The 25,755-nt window shown below is 39.9% G+C and overlaps 1 protein-coding gene across 1 annotated transcript in view; it reads right to left on the reverse strand.

Moving 5' to 3' along the window:
- The window catches only part of prkci (protein kinase C, iota), a 111,454-nt gene that overhangs the window by 37,566 nt on the left and 48,133 nt on the right, over nt 1-25,755 (reverse strand). The window contains exons 4-9 of the mRNA XM_057858223.1: nt 22,838-22,888; nt 20,154-20,239; nt 18,536-18,673; nt 18,401-18,455; nt 14,034-14,089; nt 156-332 (exon numbers count right to left, since the gene is read on the reverse strand). Coding sequence (XP_057714206.1) covers nt 156-332; nt 14,034-14,089; nt 18,401-18,455; nt 18,536-18,673; nt 20,154-20,239; nt 22,838-22,888 — 563 coding nt within the window. The remainder of the gene's footprint in view (nt 1-155; nt 333-14,033; nt 14,090-18,400; nt 18,456-18,535; nt 18,674-20,153; nt 20,240-22,837; nt 22,889-25,755) is intronic.

Consider the following 25,755-nt stretch of genomic DNA (forward strand, 5'->3'; position numbering starts at 1 on the left):
GTAGAATGAGCAAACGCTAAATGGCTAGTGCTCCCTTCCCAACCTCCCTCCAAAAAAAGAAAAAAAAAAGAAACAATATCCAAATCGCTAGCAATATACAGTGGAAAACAAGACCTTTGAGGTCCAAGAATTCAGAAATTCACACTTTATCTCACCTCGTCATCATTGACTAGCTCCTTCTTGACCACCTTCATAGCGTAGATTCGCTCAGTCTTCTTCAGCTGCACCAGCAGCACTTTGGCGTAGCTTCCACGGCCAATCACCCGCAGCAGGTCGAAGTCCGCCAGGCCGAGACTGGAGGGCGACTTTCCTGTGTCTCGGCTGTTTCGCGCCTAATCGGAGGGAAGAGGGCCAGGTGGGCCGGGTACTTCATCAATGTGACAAGCCGACTTGATGAAATTGATTTAGTATATTGACCTTTCCTAGAGACAATTCAGTTGAAGACGTGACGTAGAATTAACAACCACAAAGAAACTGACTAAAACACTTACTTTAAATTTCTGCTAAGGTTAGCTAATGTTAATATTAGGGCCGTCAAACGATTAAATTTTTTAAACGAGTTAATCATAGCTTAAAAATCAATTAATCGTAATTAATCACAATTCAAACCATCTCTAAAATATGCCATATTTTTCTGTAAACTATTGTTGGAATGGAAAGATAAGACACAAGACGGACATAAACATTCAACATACTGTACATAAGTACTGTATTATTATAACAACAAATCCACAAGATGGCATTAACATTATTAACATTTATGTGTATTTTGCCTAGCTATTTGCAGGCATGAAAATGGGTCAGGGGTTAAAAAGGTGAGAAGGGTGTGGAGGAAATATGTTCCAGTACACTGTATTGTACACCCCAACAAAATATTGAGCTCTGTCGACCCACACTGTGTTTCAGCAGGGCCATGCAGAGACCGGTGGAGGGGTGGGTGCTCGTAGATCAAAAGGGGCACATGAACAAGTATTTAATACACCTTAAAACAACATAACTTCAATTTTAACCAGCTTTAGATAATAATTGGCTGCGACTGTGACATACTTTAATTGGGAGGGGGCAACAGTGAATAGAAATCAAAACTGTCATCAACACTTTCTGGCTGTGACTCAGTCAGTCTGCCTCTTTTCTTCCTTCAACCTCTGCATCAAAACTTCCTTCCTCAACTTGTTCATCTGAGAACAAACCACATCAGATGGTCACTGAGCCACCAACAGCACAGTTTTCTTAAAACTATTATTTCATTATTATCCATACTTAACAACTCTAGCACCTAATGATTAATAAAGCAATGACATAAAAATTTTATAGAAAAATAACATTGTAATTGTGTTTATAATTGGATTTAATACCCAACTATCCTTGCAAACTTGTTCTTACCAGGTCTGCTATTCACCCAGCTGATGAGGTATCCACTGCCTTTAGCAGCCTCATCTAACTCCTTTTTTTTTATCCCTCAATCTCCCTTCCCTACGACGCATGTCTATGTAATGAAATATAAATATATAAAAAAACAAACAGACTCCCCGGTGGCTTTTAGTTTTAAAGCTTTCTTAATTTCTTTCTCACTCAATAACGATGGAGTTAGATTTGTGTTTTTATTATTCAATCAAAAAACAAAGTTACTTCTATCAAAAACAAAGTTGCTTCAATCAAAATACAGTATATACTTTTAATCCCAAAAAGTAGCTTCAATTAAAAAAAAAAAGTTTTTGATTGCAATAATAAATTTGAGACAAAAAAGCATTTGAAAACTATTTTTCTTGATTGAAACAAATTTTTCCATTCAAGTAATGTTTTGCGTTTGGGCCACATTTTGGCTAGGACATTTGTGTCTTTATTATTCAATCAAATAAGTTGCTTCAAACAAAAAAATATATATAAAAAGAAAAACTTTGCACATGTGCCAATCACCGTTTACCAAAGCCTGAGAGGGTTTGAGTAGACTCACTATGAAGCTTTTAATAAAGCCAAGCATTTTCTAACTACTTTATTCTTGTTTAAAAATAATTCAGTGGGGCAGTAACATGTTTAAAACTTATCATAATTCTTACATTTTGAAGTGCTTGAAAACCATTTATAAATGATACTTTGGTGAAAAAAGTGAAAAAAACGTCATATATATGTATCTTTTTTCCAATGTAAAATCTGAATAAATGCACTGAACACGCACAAAAAAATGGGGGGGGGGGGGAGGGGGGGGCGCTACTTCGCGGTTTTCACTTATTGCAGCGGGTTCTGGTCCCCATTAACCGCGAAAAACGAGGGATCCCTGTATTTCTGAAAAGCTTTAAGAAGCAGGACTCATTCCCACCACTCGTCGGGCCGCTGTTGTGCCGACACCGGCCGTCAGCTCAAATCCAAGCCGAAAATAACGCGTCTCCGGCGGACGACGGGAGCGATGTGAGGCGCCCCCTCCATCCGAGAGAATGCCGCTTAATTTGACTCAACAGTGTGTTTCTTCGTTTATATTGCCGTTAAATACACAAGCTTGACGCCAATTTAACGGGAGCTATTTTTATTTCATGGGAGATTTGGCTAGCTCTGGCAGTGCTCAACGCAAGCTGCAACGAATGGCAGTAACTTTTTTATATCGCAAAACGTGAAAATGATTGAAACCATTACTCACCAAATTCAATCTGCTGACAAATACAGGCAAGTGTGTATGCTGCGCTCTGGTCTGCCCCGATGTGGATAAGGCCTGCTTTTTAGCTTTGCAATGGAACCGAAGGCTCTCTGAGCACTCCATGTACACGCGCAAGGAGTGCGCGCGTTTGGAATAATCGAACGCAGCTTGGGCCGATGATTGGTTCTCGTCAGCGAAGCATCTAGAATGATTTGCTGACTGTGTTCTTAAGTGCTCAGTTTACGTACTAAGTTAATCACATGATGATAATAATAATAATTAAATAAAACCTCCCGACATCCCCCCCCTCCTCCCAAAAAGAATTTCTCCTCGGATCTACGCAATTCACGTAGGTCGCCCTTTTTGACTTCAAAACGGCGAATTTCGCCGAAAGGTGAGAGATTTTCATGCCTGTATTTGATTGGGAATGCCAGTTCTCTTTGCATTGAGCGCTTTTCTTTTTGTGAACATTATTTTTTGGAGAGAGAGGAATATTATTTTTGTTGTGCTTTCACTACATGATACTGTAGCGACTTAACTGTTCCGCCCAAATGCATGATGGGAAGTTAGGCAACCATGACCGTCAGTGGTGGCTGCAAATATACAGTATGTTGGGCGTTGTGTTCAATTGGGCGTTTTAAGCAAAAGAACGTCTCCTGCTCCGCCAAAATGCATGATGGGAAGTTGGGCAACCATGACCGTTAGTGGTGGCTGCAAATGGTATACAGTAGGGGTGTAACGGTAAACAAAAATCTCGGTTCGGTACGTACCTCGGTTTTGAGGTCATGGTTTGGTTCATTTTCGGTACAGTAAGAAAACAAAATGAAAAATATAAATGTGCTAGTTGTTTATTACACACTTTTGTGCTTTCAACGATAGGAACAGTAGCCTATACAAAGCTAGAATTCTGCTCAAAAAGTAGTGGGTATTTAAAGATAATAATCCAACAACAATTTGCCTTTCAGACCCCGCGTATCAGTTGGCTTTCTTTCAGAAAGAAAGAAGAAAAAACAAGTCCTGTGCTAAAGAGAAAAGCAATCCCAATGACAAAGATTTTAACATGTATTTTACAAATGAAATGCCTCAATGATTTTATTTTTTTTAATGAACGGTTTTCAAAAGTTTTATTGGTGGATTTTCTCAAGTTAATTAATAAAATTTAATTGTGTAAGCAGGATCTGTCTATTATTCTTATTATTTAATTACAGGTGTTTTAGCTCATTTCAATTTATTTTATTTAAATGGGCTATTATTTATTTTATTATGTATTTGTATTTTATAAATGTGATGTAGTATTCATTTATATTGTATATTTTATGTTGTATAACTTTAGTCCCTATGTGAATATTAGTTCCTACTTGTTTTGTTGTGGAAGGAGGGCTTTGTATTGAACACGAAGCAATGTTGGTTATTATTATAGCAGAGAAGACAACTGTAAATCAACAAAGACAAGTCAACTGTGCCCCGATTTACCACTCAAGAGATATGATGAACTCAAAAAGTAAGTTACGATTGCATATTAGTTTGAAAATCGACCGGATCTACCGTATTTTTACACGAGTGACTTCCGGTCTGCTAGCTAGTAGTATTGACGCAGGAGGGCCGCGTCTCGCGTCAAATAATAAACTCTGCCGTTCTTTTCACATGCATCGTGTTGGCGATGTCGTTGACGTTTCTTACTGCCCTACCGTGTTGGTCCTCATTATAGTAGAGAAGACGGAGTAAATATAATCTACACAAAGAAACTGTAACCCGATCTACTCGCAGCCTCGAAAAGTAAGGGTTACATTACGTCAGAAACTCGTTCGGTGTGCCTCCGTTCCGAACCGACCACCAAGTACCGAAACGGTTCAATACGAATACATGTACCGTTAGAACCTTAGTATACAGTATGTTCTGCGTGGTGTTCAATTAGGCGTGTTAAGAAAAAGATCATCTCCTGCTCTGCCCAAATGCATAATGGGAAGTTGGGTAACCATGACTATCAGTAGTGGCTGCAAATGGTATACAATGTGTTCTGCGTTGTGTTCAATTAAACGTGTTAAGAAAAAGATCGTCTTTTGCTCCGCCCAAATGCATAATGGGAAGTTGGGCAACCATGACTGTTAGTAGTGGCTGCCAAAGCTTAAGCCAATAAAAGGCACGCTCCAATGAACGCCTGTGTCCACTCGCATTTCGCTGCCTTATTGCTCTCAATGTGCTAATACAGTGTCATTGTAAACTGTTTGAGGCAATGCATGAACGGGTCATTCCGTCCATGCGTTAATTGCGTCATATTTTAATGTGATTAATTACAAAAAATAACTGCCCGATAACGCGATAAATTTGACAGCCCTAGTTAACATACTTGAGTATAAGATCTTCTACTTTTGTTTGACAGTAATGTAACAAAGTGCAGAGCTCAATGTTAACCACTTCTCAATTGAAGTGAAAAAAAAAAACTTGTAAAGATGACTTTTGGCAGAAAACATGTTTCATACTGCAGGTCTTAATGCACAATTCTGATTTTTTTGTCATATGTGTTTTTTTTGGCATGCCCGTTCAAACTGCCTTTGTCCATTGAGCCCGTTCAAGTATTACACATGCTAATTTGCAGTCCGACACGCACCGAGCAAACTGAATCACATGCACAGAAGCATCAAAGCACCTAACTACGCACTGTGCGTGCATGACGCACACATAAGCCTTATGTGTGTGTGTCAGTTTGCCCCGACTCGGCCACGTAAGCAATACTGAAATATTGCTCATTTGGCGCACAGCAGGAAACCGAGCATTATCAGGTTTATCCTTTTCTTCATTGTATTTTTTTATGACTGTGGTCAAGCCCGCCTCCTGCATAGTATAACCAAGCTAAATCTTTGGTAAAGCGGTGCTCTCAACTCTGAACCCATGAATGGACCAGCGATTCTTGTGGCTTTGTCCGGTTCTTCCTTCAAGTGGATGGCGAAGTGTATAAAAAAAACTGGACACGTCGGATGGCTTTTTCCGGGGGCCACAAGCACTCAACCACAACTCTGACTAACACCTGCTTCTCTCTCTTTTGCGCTGCCCAATTTCTTCTTCTGCACCAAATCAGTAATGCCGGTCATATTGAAATAGCACATCAGCCCCTTGGCTGTAGCAAAGGCTAGGCGCTAATGCTGATGAACAGCGACATCGCTGCTATCTTGCATAGGAGTGGGAACCTCTTGGTACCTCACGATACGATACGATTTGTGATACAAAGCTCATGATAACGATCTGACAATATAGTGATACAACGATTATTGATACATTGGTCAGAAAATCATTCTAGGATATTCTACAAAAAAACTAATAAACAGAAAAACAAGTTTCTGCTGCGAATTGGAATGAGTTCATCACTTGTAGACGTCCAATCCATTTGAACTGGGAGGGTGGCAGCGAATGAACATTCATTCATTCGCTGCCATCCCTCCCACTTCAAACGGATTGAACGTCTATGGCCGTCAATGCCAGGCAATGAGTAATTTTGGGCCATTTAAGGTCATTACCTGTTGATTTTCAGTTACTTCCTGTTGATTTTGGGGTATTTTATGGGTCACTTGCTGTTTATTTTGCATTATAGAACAGGAAGTGACCTGGGAACCACCCAAATGAATAGGCAGTGACTCAAACTCAACAGGAAATGACCTGTAAATGCCTTAAAATAAACAGAAATTGACCTGTAAATACCCCGAAAATCGGACCAAATGACTGTGAATGTTCTGGTTTTGAATGAACGAACATTCCCAGTCTAAATGGGCGTCGAGCACCGTCAATGGCAGCCTTGTTTTTTTTTTTTTTTTTTTTTTTTTTTTTTAAATTGACACCTTTTTAAAACTATCTCGATTGTTGACAGGAGCATATCGATAACCTTTTGTAATACAAAGTATCACGATATATCACCATTTCGATATTTTGTCACACCCCTAATCTTGCATGCCGCTCTTGCTCTTTGCTGAGCTAATTGCTGCATGAATTCCGATTTGGGAGACTTGACAGTTCAGAATGCCGCCACATTCTGGAAAAATGTGGCCCAGATCGGATTTAAACCACATATCACATGCCTCCCTCGAGTCGGGAAAAACATGAAAAAATCAGATTCGTGCATCAAGACCTGTAGTATAAACCTAGCCTATGTTACTGTTAAATTCATTTAAAAAAAACATTTTGGGAACTGGAACGATTCAATTTGAAATGTTACTTCAGTATTTCACTTTTTTAAGAATCTTATTTCAAAAAGAACTGATCTCAGTTTCATTCCAAATGTCATGAAATCAATTCTCTGTGCTGCAATGTCTCCACTTAGACATCATATTAATCAACGGCAGGAAGGCACATAGCAATCCTTCATTTCTAGCATACCGTTACACCTGATTACAGTAGTAAACATAGCGTCCACTCAGGATGGCTTCTATCAGATGTCACGGAACCGCAGACCTCAGTCCGGTTCCGGACCCCCAAGCCATCTAGACCGGATCTCAAGCTGTCCAGACTAATACACGTTGCAACAACAAAAATCATTTTTTTCTACAGGTTTGAAGAGCGGAGGTGGGCAACAAACAAAAACCTTAGCGGTGACGCGCATGTGCCAGCCAATGGGAGTGAAGCATTTGAAAGTTATTTTTAGAACAGCATGTCTCACACTCGCTTTCCAGACTCCGCGGAGTGACAGCCAAAAACTGAGCCGAATGAAGTTGGAGGAAGAGGCGAAAAGGTACGGCAAATGACGTGCTCAACACTACACAAGATTGATGCAGAAAGCAGAGTGTTTAAGGAGGGGTAGACCAACACATTTTTGTTCATTTTACCTGGAGGCAGCACAAGACCCCTATGCCTCATCTGTTCAGAAACGGTGTTCTGCCAAAATCTGCTACATCGGCGAAACGTCCTACATTAGTCGAATTTGATACCCAAAGTACTACCGTGCGCGCTAAACTTATTTTGTTTGGATGCATACAGGCAGAACGTACTAAAAATGCCTTAAGAAAATACTTAAATGCAGTTATACCAAATAAGGACGATTTAAATATGCTACGTGACTAATGTGATCAAGTGCTTCAAAGCTAACACAAAAAACCACAATGGTTAAAAGTATGAGAGGGTAATACATGCAAAAAGTATTTTTGAAACAATGAAAAGGTTCTAAAAAACTAAATAAAAACAAAAATAGTGAGTACTCGCCGTTTCTGACCGATGTGCGCATGCGTGCGGATGCTTGCACAAGCGCGCTGAGCATTGTGTAGATGCTTCACCGCGTAGTAAGGAATGGCCGAACAACGGTAGCGCTTGTAAAAAGCAGCAATTTGAAAAGGCACTATGAGACGAAGCACGCAGCTTTTTCGCAAAGTTTCCCTATGAACTCTGCCATCCGTTCTCAAAAAATAGTGGAATTAAGGGCTCAATATGATCGCTTTATTATTTATTACTAATTAATTATTATTAAATATTATCTATTATTAACTATAAATGTATTTTTTATATTTTACTTTAATTTTTGAATGCTGTAATTATCAGCATGGCCACGTAAAGATACGTTTGTATTTTTTGGAAAAAAAGAAGCATTAAAAATATTTCCGGACCAGAGACTGTTGTAATTTTTTAATTTCGGACCCAGAGGAGTTTTAATTCATGACCCCTGGCTTATATGGTTCACAAAGATTTGATTGCTCTGTCGAAATTGAGCCTGGTTGTAAATGGATGGCTCGCTGTAACGGTGGTCGAACTACAGACCACACTCTCGCATCCCTCTGGACTATTCCTCCCACCATCATTTTCCTGTACTAATGTGGAGTTGGAGAGTGCTGTTCCAGCCTCCGATCCATCTAACCGCGCTTAGACAAGCCCATCCCCGAGCGCAGATAAGATGGCACGGCTGGCTCTCTCTTATCTCAGTCCATCTTTGTGTATCTGACTCCCTGTCCCTCTGCGGCTGTGTCAAACTGCCTCATACTACACGCTTCGCCATCAATCAGCAAGTGATGTAAAGAGCTGTGATAAAAGGCTACTTTATTTGAGCAGGTATAGGAAATCAATATGTGCGGTACTGAAAAGCTGCCCACTGCTGAATGCTCTTCAATGTTCTTATGCCCGTCTTTCCACTTGCCAGCAGCCTCTTAAACATGTCAAATCATTCAGATGGTTAACTTGTCGTTGAACCTTTATGACTAACAAACGTGTGTATTCATTTTTCAGCTGTGCATGTGTTTGAGTCCACCTTTCCTTCAAGTTACCAGTGTAATGTCTCGGTTTTCTTCGCGAATGAATAAATGGTATGAATACAAATGACATCAGTCGTTTTAACGCAATTATTGGACAGCAGCAGGCGTCAATCATTACAGCAGCTCTGGGATTTTAAACCCTACCCTATTGACGTTGCCATAGCTCTCGTTACTTTGTAATTATTTGTAATTTGCCATTTTGCCATGAATGCAACTTCAGGTGAGGGATTTATCAATTCACTAATTTTAAAACCTGCCAGTGACTTTCTTTAGCCAGAATTCCCCAAGGAGAAAACTGGAATTTATATGTATATTTTGATTTGATTAAGTATTTTGATTTTCCATCGTCTCTTTAAATGTGCTTTATATACCATATTTTTTAGACTATATGTCCCCCCTAAGTAAAAGTCGCACGAAACAGAAAATACACAATGAAGAGGGGAAAAAAAAAAAGCATAAGTTGCATCAGAGTATAAAGGTCAAATTATAGACCCCAATCATGTGACGTCACAACTCCGCTCCCCTGACTGGTGCCGCCATATTGTCCGTCAGCTCATCGTGTTCACATTAGGGCTGTCAAACAATTAAAATTTTTAATCGAGTTAATTACAGCTTAAAAATTAATTAATCGTAATTAATCGCAATTAATCGCAATTCAAACCATCTATAAAATATGTCATATTTTTCTGTAAATTATATTTATATATTCTGTAAAATAAATTGTTGGAATGGAAAGATAAAACACAAGATGGATATGTACATTCAACATACGGTACATAAGGACTGTAGTGGGCATTTCACTCTACTGTCATTTAAATCTGTCTATGCTGTCCTCCCTCCGAAGCGTCTACTTTTTCCAAAGCTAGACAGCTAGTGAACGACGCCTTAATAATTAGACTTCTTCCTTTTTCATCTGATTTATTAATACAATGGCCTCAAACCATTGTCCTCTTTAGACCGTCGTAAAACTACAAAATAAAAGTACACAAGCCTTGCATTAGCAACAACGTTAGCTTAGCACGCTATACAGGTTCACTAAACATAAACAAAAAGCGTCTCATACAAAAAATATAACATTTCGCTTACTAACATAATATGTACATTCTTTACAACAACCATACTTACGGACAAATCTTGTCCAAGGATCATATAAGCACAACATTATCAGCCCGAGACGTCGTGCAGCCATAATGAACTGGCAAGAAAATAATAAACCATGTCGCAAAGCGACCCCAAGAGTTTGCTGTTGGACAGCAAAAAATAGCCTTGCTGTAAAACTTACCAAAAGGCAGAATACTTTCTGAGCGGGACATGTGCGTTAATTGCGTCAAATATTTTAACGTGATTAATTAAAAAAATTAATTACCGCGCGTTAACGCGATAATTTTGACAGCCCTAGTTTACATATTACCGCTACGTACATTCCTCCTATTACTGCGTGTTTTTCTGCTTGTCTAAGGAATCACCGCCTAGTAAACGAACCCAAAAACATTCCTGACAATCGTTAACAGTTGCCACGTTTACATGGAGCCAAATATTCCAATTACAATCGGAATATTTGTTCAAACCGAATAAATGTGTTCCATATAAACACCTCATTCGGAATGAACAGGCCCAAACCGAATGGAATTTCATTCCGATTCACAGGGGTGGAATATTCCTTTTCCCAAACCGATTAGAAGTAAAATTATATCATGTAAACAGGGAAGCGGAATGGTCCCTGGTTGCGTTCTTTCTGCACATGCTCCGTACTGACGTGGTGAAGTCACTTTGTGACGTAAGTAACGTCACTCGCAACATGGCTTCCAAGCACAGCGCACCTAAGTCCGGCGGAAAGATTGTATTTAATTCAAACTTTAAAAGAATTGAATATAATTGCTCGCTTAGACGGGCGTAAAACGAGGAACAGTGAACTATTTAAAAAAGTTCACGAGAGGTTACACGAAGCCGGAAAAGACCGGAGCGTTGACCAGATTAGAAACCGGTGGAAAACCGGCTACTACAAGGCAAAAGAGCAAAACAGCAGAAGCGGATACGACCCCACAAACACAACAAGAGGGTTAAAGTTAAAACAGCAGCACTCCGACGATCGATCTCCATGTTTTGCAACGTGACGCTTTGTTTTGATTAATCTGCGCATGTCAGACGGCAGTTGTCAAACGTCCTTTCGGAATAAAGGCAGTCACATGTAAACGCTGGATCGGAATAGATGAAGTGACATGTAAACAGCTGATCTGAAATTTCCATTCGGAATGATTTGAATCGGTATGAATAAAAGTCAGCATGTAAACGTGGCTAGTGATTAAGCAAAACGGTGAAGGCATGTGTGGCACTTGGTTGCAGTAACAGAGAAGATAAACTGTCATTTTAGTTGTTGCTGTGTGCCCATTGTTAAAAGGGCAAATCTCTAAAGCAGCACGGTTTGTTTATCTCGGTCCATGATGTGTTTGTGTCGACAGCCGTCAGACAGTGGCGAAAACATCAATATGATGCCAACACGATCGCAGACAACATCAGACGGAGACTACGAAGCTCGTCGCCACGGTCGCGCAGCAAGAAGGTGAGCGCAACAACAGGTGCTGTGCCGAAAAATAGCCGCCCTGCGTGAAATGTCCCCCCTGACGGGAGCGCCCACACGGAAACGACTTTCTTGTACCGTGAATATGTGTTATTTTACCCTGCTTGAACTAATAAATGTCATACATGTGTGATTGTCATTGGGATATGGTCGTGAAAACCTGTAGACTAATACATTTCTGTTCAAAGATGGTTATGTGGCCCAGTCCACGATTTGTTACTAAAATACAGTACAGTACTAATATTTTGTGTAATTTAATTATTTAAAACTGATCTTACAGTCGTAAATCCATTACTGTAATGCGTCCATGAAAACATTTGATGTTTTCACATCAATAAAGCGTTATAAATAAGCGCTCCCGTCAGGGTGGACATTTCACGCTTGGCAGCTATTTTTCCGCACACACCGGCCCGTTGTCCATCAAGTTTCATTTTACAACCGTGACAACGGTGACGCTCATCTGACCAAATGTCGGTTTATACTGTGGCCGGTGCCGATTTTGGGTACCCGACTCCTCATCATGACATAAACTGGAGTATGATTGGAAATTTTGTGGTCTCAGGACGAGCTCTGATGCACGGGACGGGACCGGATGGGAGGAAACATCTGTTTGGGCATCAAATATGGATCTGGCGACTTGATCGACCGAAGCTTTTCCAAATAACGGCTTTTATGCAACTCATCCAATGAGTTTACAGCGTCTGAAAGCACTGGGGCTTCCATAATTTGCAAATGAATCCACCTTTAGAAACTACGATCATTGACAATACAGACACACAATGACGGACAATATGGCGGCACAATACAGCGATCACGTGATTATGTGACGTTGCTGATTGGGGTCTATACCGCACACATCTGCGGTGCAGGTCCGGCAAAATATCGTGCCGGAGCCAATCCGTTTCCATTCTATTGTTCAAATTATACCGGCCTCAAAATCATAGATAGCGATCAGTGTTTAGGCCCTAATAATATAGATTAGGTGAATTTACTTTAAACAGCAACCATTTTGATAATGGATTTAGAGACCTTGTTTAATTTCATTTTATCCAAATCATCAAAATTTCAATGTCTCAGTAAGAAATAAGGGTGTAACGGGACATGCATTTGTATTGAACCGTTTCGGTACGTGGTGCTCGGTTCGGAACGGAGGCGTACCGAACGAGTTTCTGACGTAATGTAACCCTTACTTTTCGAGGCTGTAACTTAATCGGGTTAAAGTTTCTTTGTGTAGATTTTATTTACTCTGTCTTCTCTACTATAATGAGGACCAACACGGCAGGACAGTATAACCCAGAAACGTCACCGGTGTGACAACGTGGCTGCCGCAAGAACGCAGTGAAACGCGGGCGTTAAAGTCAATCAGCCAATGCACACCAGTCGCAGTGCAGCCGCGTGTTAGACGCGTCCCAGAAGCGGCTCAACACGACGCACGCGAAAAGAACGGTACAGTTTATTATTTGACTCGAGACGCGACCCTCCTGCGTCAATACTACTACCGGTAGCTAGGATCGGGCAGACCGGAAGTCACTCGTGTAAAAATAAGGTGGATCCAGTCGATTTTCAAACTAATATGCAATCGTAACCCACTTTTTGAGTCCATCAGATATCTTGAGTGGTAGATCAGGGCACAGTTGACTCGTCTTTGTTGATTTACTGCTGTCTTCTCTGCTATAATAATAACCAACACGGCCCCGTGTTCAATACAAAACCCTCCTACCACAACAAAACAAGTAGGAACTAATATTCACATAGGAACTAAAGTTATACAACATAAAATATACAATATACAGTGGGGAGAACAAGTATTTGATACAATCACAATGGGAAAACCCATTGGCAGTGTATCAAATACTTGTTCTCCCCACTGTAAATAAATACTATATCAGATTTGTAAAATATAAACACATAATAAAATATATAATAGCCCAATTACAGAAAATATATTGAAATGAGCTAAAACACCTGTAATTAAATAATAAGAGTAATACACAGATCCTGCTAACACAATTAAATTAATTAATTTCTGTGTGGTGCTTAAACTTGAGAAAATCCACCAATGAAGCTTTTGAAAACCGTTCATAAGAAAACAAAAAGTTTAATGGAGGCATTTCATTTGTAAAATACATGTTAAAATCTTTGTCATTGGGATTGCTTGAGATTTTTGTGCACCATTACACCACTAGTAAGAAATATTGTGAGGAATTTTGTGATTCTCTATACAGGCAAAATGATTTTTTTTGCTTAATGAAAATTGGAAACACTGTTTATAATTCTATAAAACAATGATCAACATTTTTATTCATTTTCCGACATGTAAGAGACTAAAAGAGTAACTCAGATTTTTTTTCTTTAAAGAGTTTCTGCACCATTTCAAAAATCCTGTTTTTCAATAAACAGATGTAATTTAAAATGTGTTTTTTCCTGCCTAAGTCATTGATTAAAAAAAAGACAACTATTTTTCCTGCTACATCGCAGTGTACAATGGTTAAATTTTACAAAAACGTACAGTATCTGAGAAGTTCTGTTACCAAAGTTTGAATGACAGATGAATCAGTAATTTCAAAAATAAACCCAAAATGAATAAAAAAAAAAGAGTGCTAACCTCTTTCTCTTCTCCATCGTAAGTCAAGCTTTCTCTGGAGTCTTTATTCTGAGGACCTGAGCAAGAGCGAAAGTGGGTGTCAGACAGACAGCAGGAGAGGGGGAGGCAAGAAAATAGAAAGGAGAGAAAGTAGGTGAGAGACAGTCATGCTTTGTCGCTTTGTTCACAGCCATGCTGGGCCTGAATCATTTTTAAATCAACTTGGGGAGGAGAAAAAAAATGCCACAATTTTCCAATCTCGCCCGGGTGGGAAGATAACACAACAGATTTCTCCAACCTAATAGACGCCACAAACCTCAACGGTTGAGGCAAATGGCAAAAACACAAGCCAATGCATAGGTATCAAAGTCCAGGTAAAGTAATACTCATAACCAAATAAGTGAGAAGTGTCATTTCTTTGGCACACAGGGCTTAACGTCGGATTCTCTTCCTGACTCAACCCACAAGTGGGAATCAAATCTGAGCTTCTGCAATAGCAGTAAGGTGCCTAGTAGGGCTGTAACTAACGATTATTTTCATAAACGACTAAATAAATGTCACTTTTTTCCAATTACTTTCACAATTAACCTTGAAGCTGTTTTAGGCATGTTGTAAGCAACCATGAAGACAAAATGGATGACTATTGCCTTCAAAAATAATATTTTATGAGCTTCCTGACTCAACTATAGTCTACAACTGTATCGATTATCAAAGTCGTTGGCAACTAATTTTATTAATCAATTAGTTGTTGTTGCGGCCTTATTAAAAAGCTAGTTTACACACTAAGATGTCAGAAAATTGGCTTTCCAAAATAAAATATTTTTGTTCAACTCCTACTTTGATTTAAAGGGAACCTCAGACTTTAAAGACTTGTAGGCTCTAATTGTTCTCGTTTACTAACATGTTATTTGAAACACATATTCTTGCCATTGATTTAAAAATCTATAATCTTTATTGCATGTTTTGACCTACTGAGGGCGCCATGTTTTATGTGCGCAATGCACTCTGGGGGTGATGACATGGTTGGGATGGAATGGGAGAATAGCTAAGCTAGCTAGCAAGCGAAGCTCGTATGATGACTCGCATGAGCTTGACACCTTCTGCTGGTCAGGTTGTTTTGTTACAGAGCTGTTGAATGAGTTTCCAACGTCCTATCTGCATCCAATCCCAGCTCATCAGCAGTGTCTTTAAACCGATCCTTGGCGGCTTGCCGAGATATAGACTTACTACTAGAGGTGTGCAAAATTTCCGATTCTTAGATTATTTGCGATTCGGCCGTGGAAGATTCGAGAACGATTCACAAACATCCAAATTCCGATTATTAAAATATGCCAAGTAAAGCGGAAGTACAACACACTCAGCGCGCCGCGCGGTCTTGGGGACAATGAGGAACAGAGTGAGAGTAGCTAAACATCATGCTTCTCATTACCCGGCTCCTCGGGTAATGCTAACGCTCAACTCACGGCTCTAGCTCAACTCATGCCACGTGATTAAAAAAAAAACACAACAACATACCTGACTGCTGCCGAAAAGCTGCTACAAAGTACATCCACATAATGTTACGGTAGATATCATTTATATAGGACTAGATGGAATATAGATTCCCTAGCGTTAGCAAAACAAAAAAGCTAGATGCGGGCGTAGTAAACGGCCGCCATCTTAAAGCAGTACACTTCCCTGCAAGGCTGTTGTAGCGACCCTTCCAAGCAAACCTAATTAACTTTTTATCTAAAATACTCCTAAATCGGTAAAATATTGACTTGAATCTATCTTTAAAATAGTTTTAAAACTTTAACATGTCGAAAGTAGACAAAAGGGAAATTAAGGAATAACGGGAGCAATTTTAACAACTTTAACGGTTGATTCACAACATTAAATGAATTGAATGTAGTTTAAAGCTGCTGATATAGAATGGGGACTGGAGTTTTTTATTTACTGTTATTTTTGTATATTTTTTACTGCTATATGTAAACTTGATACTGAAATAGAAGTTTGGTATAGCCTGAGAGTATTTTTGAACAATTTTGGAACTAATGTACAAAACATTTAAAAAAAAAAAAAAAAAAAAAAAAAAAAGGGGGGGGGGGGGGGGGGGGGTGCATCAATAATCGATTTATAATCGAATCGGAGCCTCTGAATCGTAATCGCAATCGAATCGTTAGGTGCCCAAAGATTCCCAGCTCTACTTACTACCATTTGATAGTTTGTATATCCCTTGCATTTTTTTGTTTGTCTGCCTCTTACCGCTGTTTTCCCTTTTTTTTTTTTTTAAACTGATTTTTGTGTCTCCCTTTTCACGATCAGGAGTGGGAACCTCTTGGTACCTCACGACATGATACGATTTGCGATACAAAGCTCACAATGACGATTTGACGATATGGTGATACAACGATTCTCGATACATTGGTCGGAAAATCATTCTAAGATATTCTACAAAACAACTAATAAACAGAATAAACAAGCTTCTGCTGTGAATTGGATGATTTTATCACTAGTAGACGTCCAGTCCATTTGGCTGCCATTCCTCCCACTTCAAACCGATTGAACGTCAATGGCTCGTAGTGGCAGCCAATACCAGGCAATGAGGTAATTTTGGGCCATTTAAGGTCATTTACCTGTTGATTTTGGGGTATTTTATGGGACACTTCCTGTTTATTTTGCGTTACAGAACAGGAAGTGACCTGGGAATCACCCAAATGAAGTGGCAGTGACTCAAACTCAACAGGAAATGACCTGTAAATGCCCTAAAATGAACAACAAGTGACCTGTAAATGGCCTAAAAATCGGACAGAATGACTGTAAATGCTCTGGTTTCGAATGAACGAACGTTTCTAGTCTAAATGGATTGGACGTCAAGCACCGTCAATGCAGCCTTAGAGTTAACTGAGACACTATTATGGTGCAATATTTTGGTAGCAACTCGTTGGTTTATTTATTTTTTTATTTATTTTTAGACATTGACACCATTTTAAAGCGATATCTCAATTCTTGGCAGGAGCATATCGATAACCTTTTGGGATAAAAAGTATCACGATATATCACCATTTCGATATTTTGTCACACCTCTATTCACGATTGCGTGTTTTTTTGTTTGTTCAAAAAACCCTTTTACTCAATCCCCATGTTATTGTTGTCTGATTGCGGTCTGAAGTGAACCGCGTTTTCGAATTTCGTGGTCAAGCCAGTCACACTTTCTTTCCAGTTTCCCGTTCAGGTTTTACCGCACAGTGAGACCACGCATGTGGGTTGCGATTGTTTACAAGGAAAATCATGATGCTAACATCATGCGGGAGTAGGGAAACGCAGGTTCGAATCCCATTGGAGACCTTCATTTAATTGCTTTTGCTGCTGCTTTGTGAAATATCAACAGTGGTGTCCTGCTCATCAATTTTCCGCTCAGGTTCAAATTGGAATGGCAGAACCGATGACATTTATGTAGCTAAGGAGTGACACTGAAGAAGTAGGGCAGCGCTGCCCAGTGACATCACCGCTCAGAGTGCATTGCGTCATCAACAACAACGGCGACCTACTGGTTGAACTAATTTTTCAAATTTTATAAAAACAAAAACATTAGGAGGGGTTTGAATATCAAATTATTATGACTCATAAAAACACTTATTTTTTTAAGAACTACAAGTCTTTCTGTCCGTGGTTGCCTTTTATAAAAATATAATGAAGAAATCTGGTAATATTTACAACTGAGAAGTTGTATGTTATAATTTCAAAAATTTAGACAAGTTTAAGGGGAAGAAGGTCCTAAATGATGAATTGGTTATCAAAATAGTTGAAAATGAATAACTTTCTCATTTTTATGTGCAAAAAAAAAAAAAAGTCTCTAAACATTTGTTTTAAAAAAAGAACAAACATTAAAACTATTACATTGTTAAAAATAAATAAGGTGGCATGGGTCTGTGGTAGTCGTTTTCCAACCCAGAGGTTGTGGGTTCGATTCCCAGCCCTGGTGACCTTGAGTATGAATCCTTGAGCAAGATATTGAACCCTACGTTGCTCCTGATGCTGTGTCATCAGTAGGTAAATAAGCAGATAGTGTCAAAGCGCTTTTAGTGCCAAGTGTGACTCCATTTACCCTAAGATTATAATTTAAAAAAAATACATATCTGAAATAGCAAAATTCTATTATTGAAGTAGATTTAAAGTTATTCTAAATAAAACATTGCAAAAAAAAATTAACTAATGTGTTCAAGAAATGTCCAGCATTAAAATAAAAAGTATGACATTTTAATGACTGTACAGTTCAAATGCTTGAAAATTCTAACTGGTGAAAATACTGAATTTGCCACAAAACAAAAAGTATTGATATGTGTGCATAATTTTCATGCTCAATAAAGAGAAAAAAATGATTATTACCACTATCATTACATAATTACCTGGCTGTTCCATTGGGTCTAATTGACTGGGAGGTTGACCAGGCAGAATTGGCTCCTAAACATAAGCGAATCTGAGCATTAGGTGAGAGTTCGTCACGGATGTCAACCACGAAACAAAAATGGACAGCACATCACCTGGATCATGGGTCGGCCGCACTCCACGGTGACCAGCTTGTGGCACTTCTTGTGAACCAGCAATTTGCAGTTGATGCATTTGTAACCCTGTCGGCCCAGACCCCAGATGCGGTCCGTGCAGATGGCACAATGTGCTCTCTGTTAATATCAGTGAAAGGAGAAAATTGCGGTTGAGTCACAGATTCTAACTCATAAGTGGGAATTAAAAAGCACGTCGCGGGTACTTCTAGTTAAGCAGAATCCAACTCATTGAACTATGGTAAACTCGAGGTCAACACTGCAGCGAGACTTAAAACCAAGGAATTGAGTGGAATTGCCACAATAACAAAGAATATTCAGAACCGGACACCCTATGTAAAGAAAAATTGAGCACGACCATCTGTGGCAAGCTGGTGTCCGAATCTAACATAGCTTCCCCAAGTGACAGGCTGCTGCATATCAATGAGCTTGCTCATAAATCCTGTTCGTACACACATATTTTGGTAAAACAGGAATATCCAACCTTTTTGGGAAAAGATTCACTAATGGAAGATGCTGTACTTAATGGGGACCAATTTACTGTCCGCATTTTCCTTGAAGGCCATGACCAAGAACTGAGAAAGGACTGAAGCTCCATCATAAGAGCAATGGCTTTTAATGGTGGACGGAATACTTGACATTGAATGGTTCACATATAAACTGAACATAAAATAATGTTTTAGAAAGAACTGAAGTGGCTGACTTTCAGGGAAAAATGTGTACAACAGACAACTTGGTACAGGCTCAGTTTATTTTTCTGTTTGGTCTTATTTTTATTATCCAACTCTACTGTTGGGGGATTTGCTGTTTGTTTCTGATTATAGTGTGGGGAAAAACATGTTTTAATCAATCATGTTTGTTTGATTAAAACAAACATGTCTTATCAACTGTTTAAATGTGATCTAGTCAGGGGTGGGTAGTAAAACATTACTATAGACTTCACTATCAGCTGACGGGACACGGGGCCAATCCGTAGGGGGCCTATTTTCAAAAACTTAAATTTCAAATATTTTCAAAACCAAAGCCACTAGCGACCGAAAAACCAAAACAAACACCTCCCTTAGGCATATATGAGTCTCCATAAGTAGCGCCATCAAAAAATTCAAAGTCGTTCCATAATAAAATCCTGATTATTTTTTATATACTCTATGGCTCTTCACCCTTCTGCTGTGAATATAAATTAGTTTGATACGAGTAGATGTCAAATCCGTTTGAACTGGGACGGCTGTCAGCGAATGAACGTTCATTCGCTGACAGTCTTCCCGGTTCGACTGGATTGGATGTCTGTAATCGGTCTGAACAGAGCCGACGACGCGATCTGCCCCCCTAGACCAGGTCAGGACTCGAACTTGCGCCCTCAAGCACGGGTGAAGAACCCGGTAATCACGAAGCTAGCAGCACCACCCGCTAGCGTGCTTTCCTACCGCTCTGTCCGTGTGGGTTTGCGTCCTAAATGGCAGATGTGGTTGAGTCGCGTCACTGGCACGAATCATAACCGGTTAAACACTTATCACCATCAATGACAGCATGTGAGTTGAAATAAAATTGAAATTTCAGACAATAAATATATCAATTCAAACAATTTAGTGCAACAACAAACCCTGTTGAAGCGTTTGGCCTGAAAGGCATGGCCGCTGGCAAAGTAAAGCTTCCTCCAGCGTCGCGCTCCTCGCCGATATATGGACTCTGTGATGAGAACAAGAAAGATGCCACGTTAAGTCGGTGTCTCTATCCTAAATTGCCAATTCTTTCCCATTAGTTCATTGATACATATTACCATCATCGTTGGATTGGTTTTTTTGAGGAAACTGTTTCCTTTTATTTTGTGTATTTTTCACGGTATCAGCAAAAGCAAAAGCGTGATGAATAATAATAAAAAACACCAGTCGAAGCTCTCTGCTTGTCGGATCAATCCAAGTGGGCCTCTACACTGTTATCACATGCATTTGTTCTTAAGTCTATTAATGTGTATATGCATGGGTTAACGGACATTGCAAAATGGCCTGCACCTGTAAGCAGTGTCCTTTTATGTGTTTAAAAATTATTTTCTCCATTGTCATTAGTTTAAGAAATTTAGCATTTGCATACTTAAAGCAACACCAGGTAACTTTCAGTTTTGGTCAATTAAAGCGACGCTGGCGGACAAAAGCGGTAGTGTTTTGCCTTAAGGAAGACTGCGTTTCCCATGAGGACCAACGCACACCCGCACAGTGTCGTAAAATCATGATCTCCCGATCCCCTGCTGAGGGATTAAAGGACTTTTCTGTTTCCAGCGGCTGTGTGAAGGACGAATAGTAATAAGGTAATGAATCCAGTTGTGGCTAAACAGGTTTAGCCTACATATAAAAGATTGTGGCGCACCGCCACACCAAAATAAAAGCTGCGACGCCTTGCAAATGACGTTTTTTGTTTTTTTAAAGGTAGTTTAAAACTAGCGGCAGCCTAGTGTAAAAGGTTCAGCGGCAACCTATTAATTGTGTATTGTTATGTCCAGAACTTAGCGCAGCCCCCTTGAGAGATGATCAGACAGGGGAGCTGTGACGTAGGAGGGAAGCGAGTCGGACGAATGTGAGAATGGGCAAGATAAAAACAGATAGCGGTCGCGTGTCGCGGCATCCCGCTGTCATTTTTTTATTTATTTATTTTTTTTTTTTTTTGTTATTGCTGCCACAATAGAGTGGGTAAGCCAATACTAACTTCTGTGCTTCTTCCCCACCATCCGGGGCATTACAGTATTTTGGATCGGACTTTTCGGCGAAAGTGAACGGTGGCAACCGTCTTGGACGGAAAGGTGAGTTTGAATGAATTTGCACCAAGAGGTGGGACCCAAAATATCGCCGCTGCGCTAACGTCAACAACGCATCCAATAGTAGAGGGGCAGGCGTTCTTATATCTGTGATATCAGGCTGTTTCGTCGGACAGATATACGCAATCACGGCTGACGAAACCTTGATAAATGTGCTTTTCTTTTTTCACGAGCTCTAGGACACTCGAAAAATGACTCTCATACCTCTCCCTAAATGGTACCTCGATGTATGTTTATGTGGGAATGTAGTTCACGAACAACAACAAAAACGGTAAAGCTGGCTTTTAGGGGTCCCTATTTTTTCGTTTCGTGTGAATTTATTATTATTTTTTTTTTATGTTCGTGTGAATTGGGAAGGTTAGGGTTAGGTGCATGGATAGACTTCATAATTAAATACTATGAAGTCTATGATGCATGTGATTGGCCGACAGTTAGGGACCAATAAAAGTAAGCTCCCCCCCCCCCCCCCCCCCAAAAAAAACACAAACTAGTAGAGGCGTGCGAAATTTCCGATTCTTAGATTATTCGCGATTCAGCCATGGGAGACTCGAGAACAATTCACAAACATCCAAATTCCGATTATTTAATTGTACCAGGTAAAGCGGAACAAACACAGCGCGGTCTTCGGGACGCAACGAGGAACAGACCGAGAGTAAATATCATGTTCAACTCATGCCGTTAGATAAAAAAAAAAAAAAAAACTAACTGCGGCTGACAGCTGCTACAAACAACGCCCAGTTGCTCGTTGCTACAAACATACGGCTGCATAATCCTACGGTAGATATCACATATATATATATACACTACCGTTCAAATGATTGGGGTCTAAACGACCCCAAACTTTTGAACCGTAGTGTATCCGTAGACGGTAGTGTAGAACTAGATACAAAATGACATACGATGGCGGCGTTAGAACATGTATAGAGAACTAGATGCGAAATGACAGACTTGCCGGCGTTAGTAAACAGCTGCCATCTTGAAGCAGTAGACTCTGTTGTGCGTCACGCCAGTGTATGAAAGCCAGGCCAATGTTTATTCTTGAGTATCCTTTTATCCTGGTAGGCTCTTTTTTTTCTCCTCCTCGGGCAAAACTTTTTGTCTCTTTTGTTGCTCTGCATCTTGGCTGAATTCGCGCGAAAACGTTCGCATCTACTTCTGTCTTTATAATGAATAGGGAAAGGGGAAAGTGACGTATGCCGTAAAGCTGTCAGCACATTTGTAGTTTATTTTTGAGGCAGGGCTCCTGCCACCCACCCCAAAGTTAATTAGTGCCGGTAAAAGCGATACTGACTCCCTCAAGATCATCAAAAATAAAAACATTTTATAAAGGTTGAAAAGTTACATAGTGTTGTTTTGAATATTTTGAGCAAATATCTTTTAAATGAAGGTAATTTATGCTAGGTGTTGTATTTCCCTTTAAAAGAATAAGATGTGCAATGTAAAAAAAACAACAACAAAAAATGAAGAATTGAACTTACTGTCTTCACCAGGACAAGGCATGCCTGGTTTCTCTGGTATACATGGGAACACTATGGGTAAAAAAAGAAAACAATTATTTCACATTTGATGATTTTCATCAACTTAACCGTGACAGCTTTTTCAAGACTGACTTTTTAATTGCTTGAATACGAAAAGTTGTGTGAAATTAAATAATAATATTACATCCCAGTGAAGCAAGTTTACATAATTATCACCTCACTTTCTTTCTTCTTTCAAGCAGAATTCAGTTACCAGAAACACGACACGACACTACACAGTTGTAGTTAACTCAATAACTGCCACTGATGGTGTGAGGTGTCCTATCCATTTGAACTGAGATTAAATGATCACTGCCAGCCCTTCCCTGTTCGACATGCAAAGATGAACTAAGACGCACAGACATTTGTATTTGTGGGTGTTTGAAAGAGGCAAGAACCTCCAGACTGGGGGCAGTGTGAGTCAGAGGCGAGGCGTGGGCCGTAGCCGAGAAGCTCGTTAGCGAGTCAACCCGCCGTCTCTCAGCCGCGTCTTCTTCCACCGCCTTGTCTTCCACTCTTGAACCCACTCCTCACCTCCAATTCCAGCAAAACTTATACATTTACCACCCTGTCAACGCTAACCGCCTGGAGGGGGGGTCACACGTTTACAGACACGTGTCAATCAACCATCTCGACCTCTGCATCCTCCTTGATTGTTTGGCCAAAGGACTAAGAATAGACGTAAATTAGCCGGCGGACTTGTAGACGCACGTCAGGAGTGGAAAAACGGTGGTTTTCACACTTTAACGCATCAAACGTATGCTTGATGCCTCCTCCACCTCGCTGACGTTCACACACAACACACCCACGCACAGACATTACAGAAAAAAAAAAAAAGGACGATTGCTGGCTAGACGGACACATGTTCATGTGTGGTATTAATTTCACAATAAAGTTTAAAAATGGTGTGACTTGAATATTTGAGTTTTCTGAGACATTAGTACATAAATTAAAGGGCCGCCACAATGAACGCTTGACAACTAATAACAAAAAATTCAATGTAAAATTAATTTCAATTAGTGCTGCAACGATTAATCGATGTACTCGAGTAATTCGATTAGAAAAAAACTTCGAATCAGATTTTGCTGCTTCGAGGATTCGTTAAATGTAAGTGGCGTTGTAATGGTTTTTAAAGTGTTTGCATTTAGTTTTAAATATTTGGGTGGATACACTGCCCTCTAGTGGCAACAGTGAATATGACATAACTCATGCAACATGGCGGGATCCAGCGGTTTCCCGTTAAGACCAACATAAGGTAGGTACGTCAGTGTTGTTTGAGCTAATATGAATGTTTATGCATTTGTAATTTAGTTTCGAGGTACAGTGCCTTGCAAAAGTATTCGGCCCCCTTGAATCTTGCAACCTTTCGCCACATTTCAGGCTTCAAACATAAAGATATGAAATTTAATTTTTTTGTCAAGAATCAACAAGTGGGACACAATCGTGAAGTGGAACAACATTTATTGGATAATTTAAACTTTTTTAACAAATAAAAAACTGAAAAGTGGGGCGTGCAATATTATTCGGCCCCTTTACTTTCAGTGCAGCAAACTCACTCAGAAGTTCAGTGAGGATCTCTGAATGATCCAATGTTGTCCTAAATGACCGATGATGATAAATAGAATCCACCTGTGTGTAAGCAAGTCTCCGTATAAATGCACCTGCTCTGTGATAGTCTCAGGGTTCTGTTTAAAGTGAAGAGAGCATTATGAAAACCAAGGAACACACCAGGCAGGTCCGAGATACTGTTGTGGAGAAGTTTAAAGCCGGATTTGGATACAAAAAGATTTCCCAAGCTTTAAACATTTCAAGAAAAACTGTGCAAGCCATCATATTGAAATGGAAGGAGCATCAGACCACTGCAAATCTACCAAGACCCGGCCGTCCTTCCAAACTTTCTTCTCAAACAAGGAGAAAACTGATCAGAGATGCAGCCAAGAGGCCCATGATCAAGGTGGGAGAGTCTGTCCATAGGACAACAATCAGTCGTACACTGCACAAATCTGGCCTTTATGGAAGAGTGGCAAGAAGAAAGCCATTTCTCAAAGATATCCATAAAAAGTCTCGTTTAAAGTTTGCCACAAGCCACCTGGGAGACACACCAAACATGTGGAAGAAGGTGCTCTGGTCAGATGAAACCAAAATTGAACTTTTTGGCCACAATGCAAAACGATATGTTTGGCGTAAAAGCAACACAGCTCATCACCCTGAACACACCATCCCCACTGTCAAACATGGTGGTGGCAGCATCATGGTTTGGGCCTGCTTTTCTTCAGCAGGGACAGGGAAGATGGTTAAAATTGACGGGAAGATGGATGCAGCCAAATACAGGAACATTCTGGAAGAAAACCTGTTGGTATCTGCACAAGACCTGAGACTGGGACGGAGATTTATCTTCCAACAGGACAATGATCCAAAACATAAAGCCAAATCTACAATGGAATGGTTAAAAAATAAACATATCCAGGTGTTAGAATGGCCAAGTCAAAGTCCAGACCTGAATCCAATCTGTGGAAAGAGCTGAAGACTGCTGTTCACAAACACTCTCCATCCAACCTCACTGAGCTCGAGCTGTTTTGCAAGGAAGAATGGGCAAGAATGTCAGTCTCTCGATGTGCAAAACTGATAGAAACATACTCCAAGCGACTTGCAGCTGTAATTGGAGCAAAAGGTGGCGCTACAAAGTATTAACGCAAGGGGGCCGAATAATATTGCACGCCCCACTTTTCAGTTTTTTATTTGTTAAAAAAGTTTAAATTATCCAATAAATTTTGTTCCACTTCACGATTGTGTCCCACTTGTTGTTGATTCTTGACAAAAAAATTAAATTTTATATCTTTATGTTTGAAGCCTGAAATGTGGCGAAAGGTTGCTAGGTT

Source organism: Corythoichthys intestinalis, chromosome 14, assembly GCF_030265065.1.
Source record: "Corythoichthys intestinalis isolate RoL2023-P3 chromosome 14, ASM3026506v1, whole genome shotgun sequence".
Classification (NCBI taxonomy): domain Eukaryota; kingdom Metazoa; phylum Chordata; class Actinopteri; order Syngnathiformes; family Syngnathidae; genus Corythoichthys; species Corythoichthys intestinalis.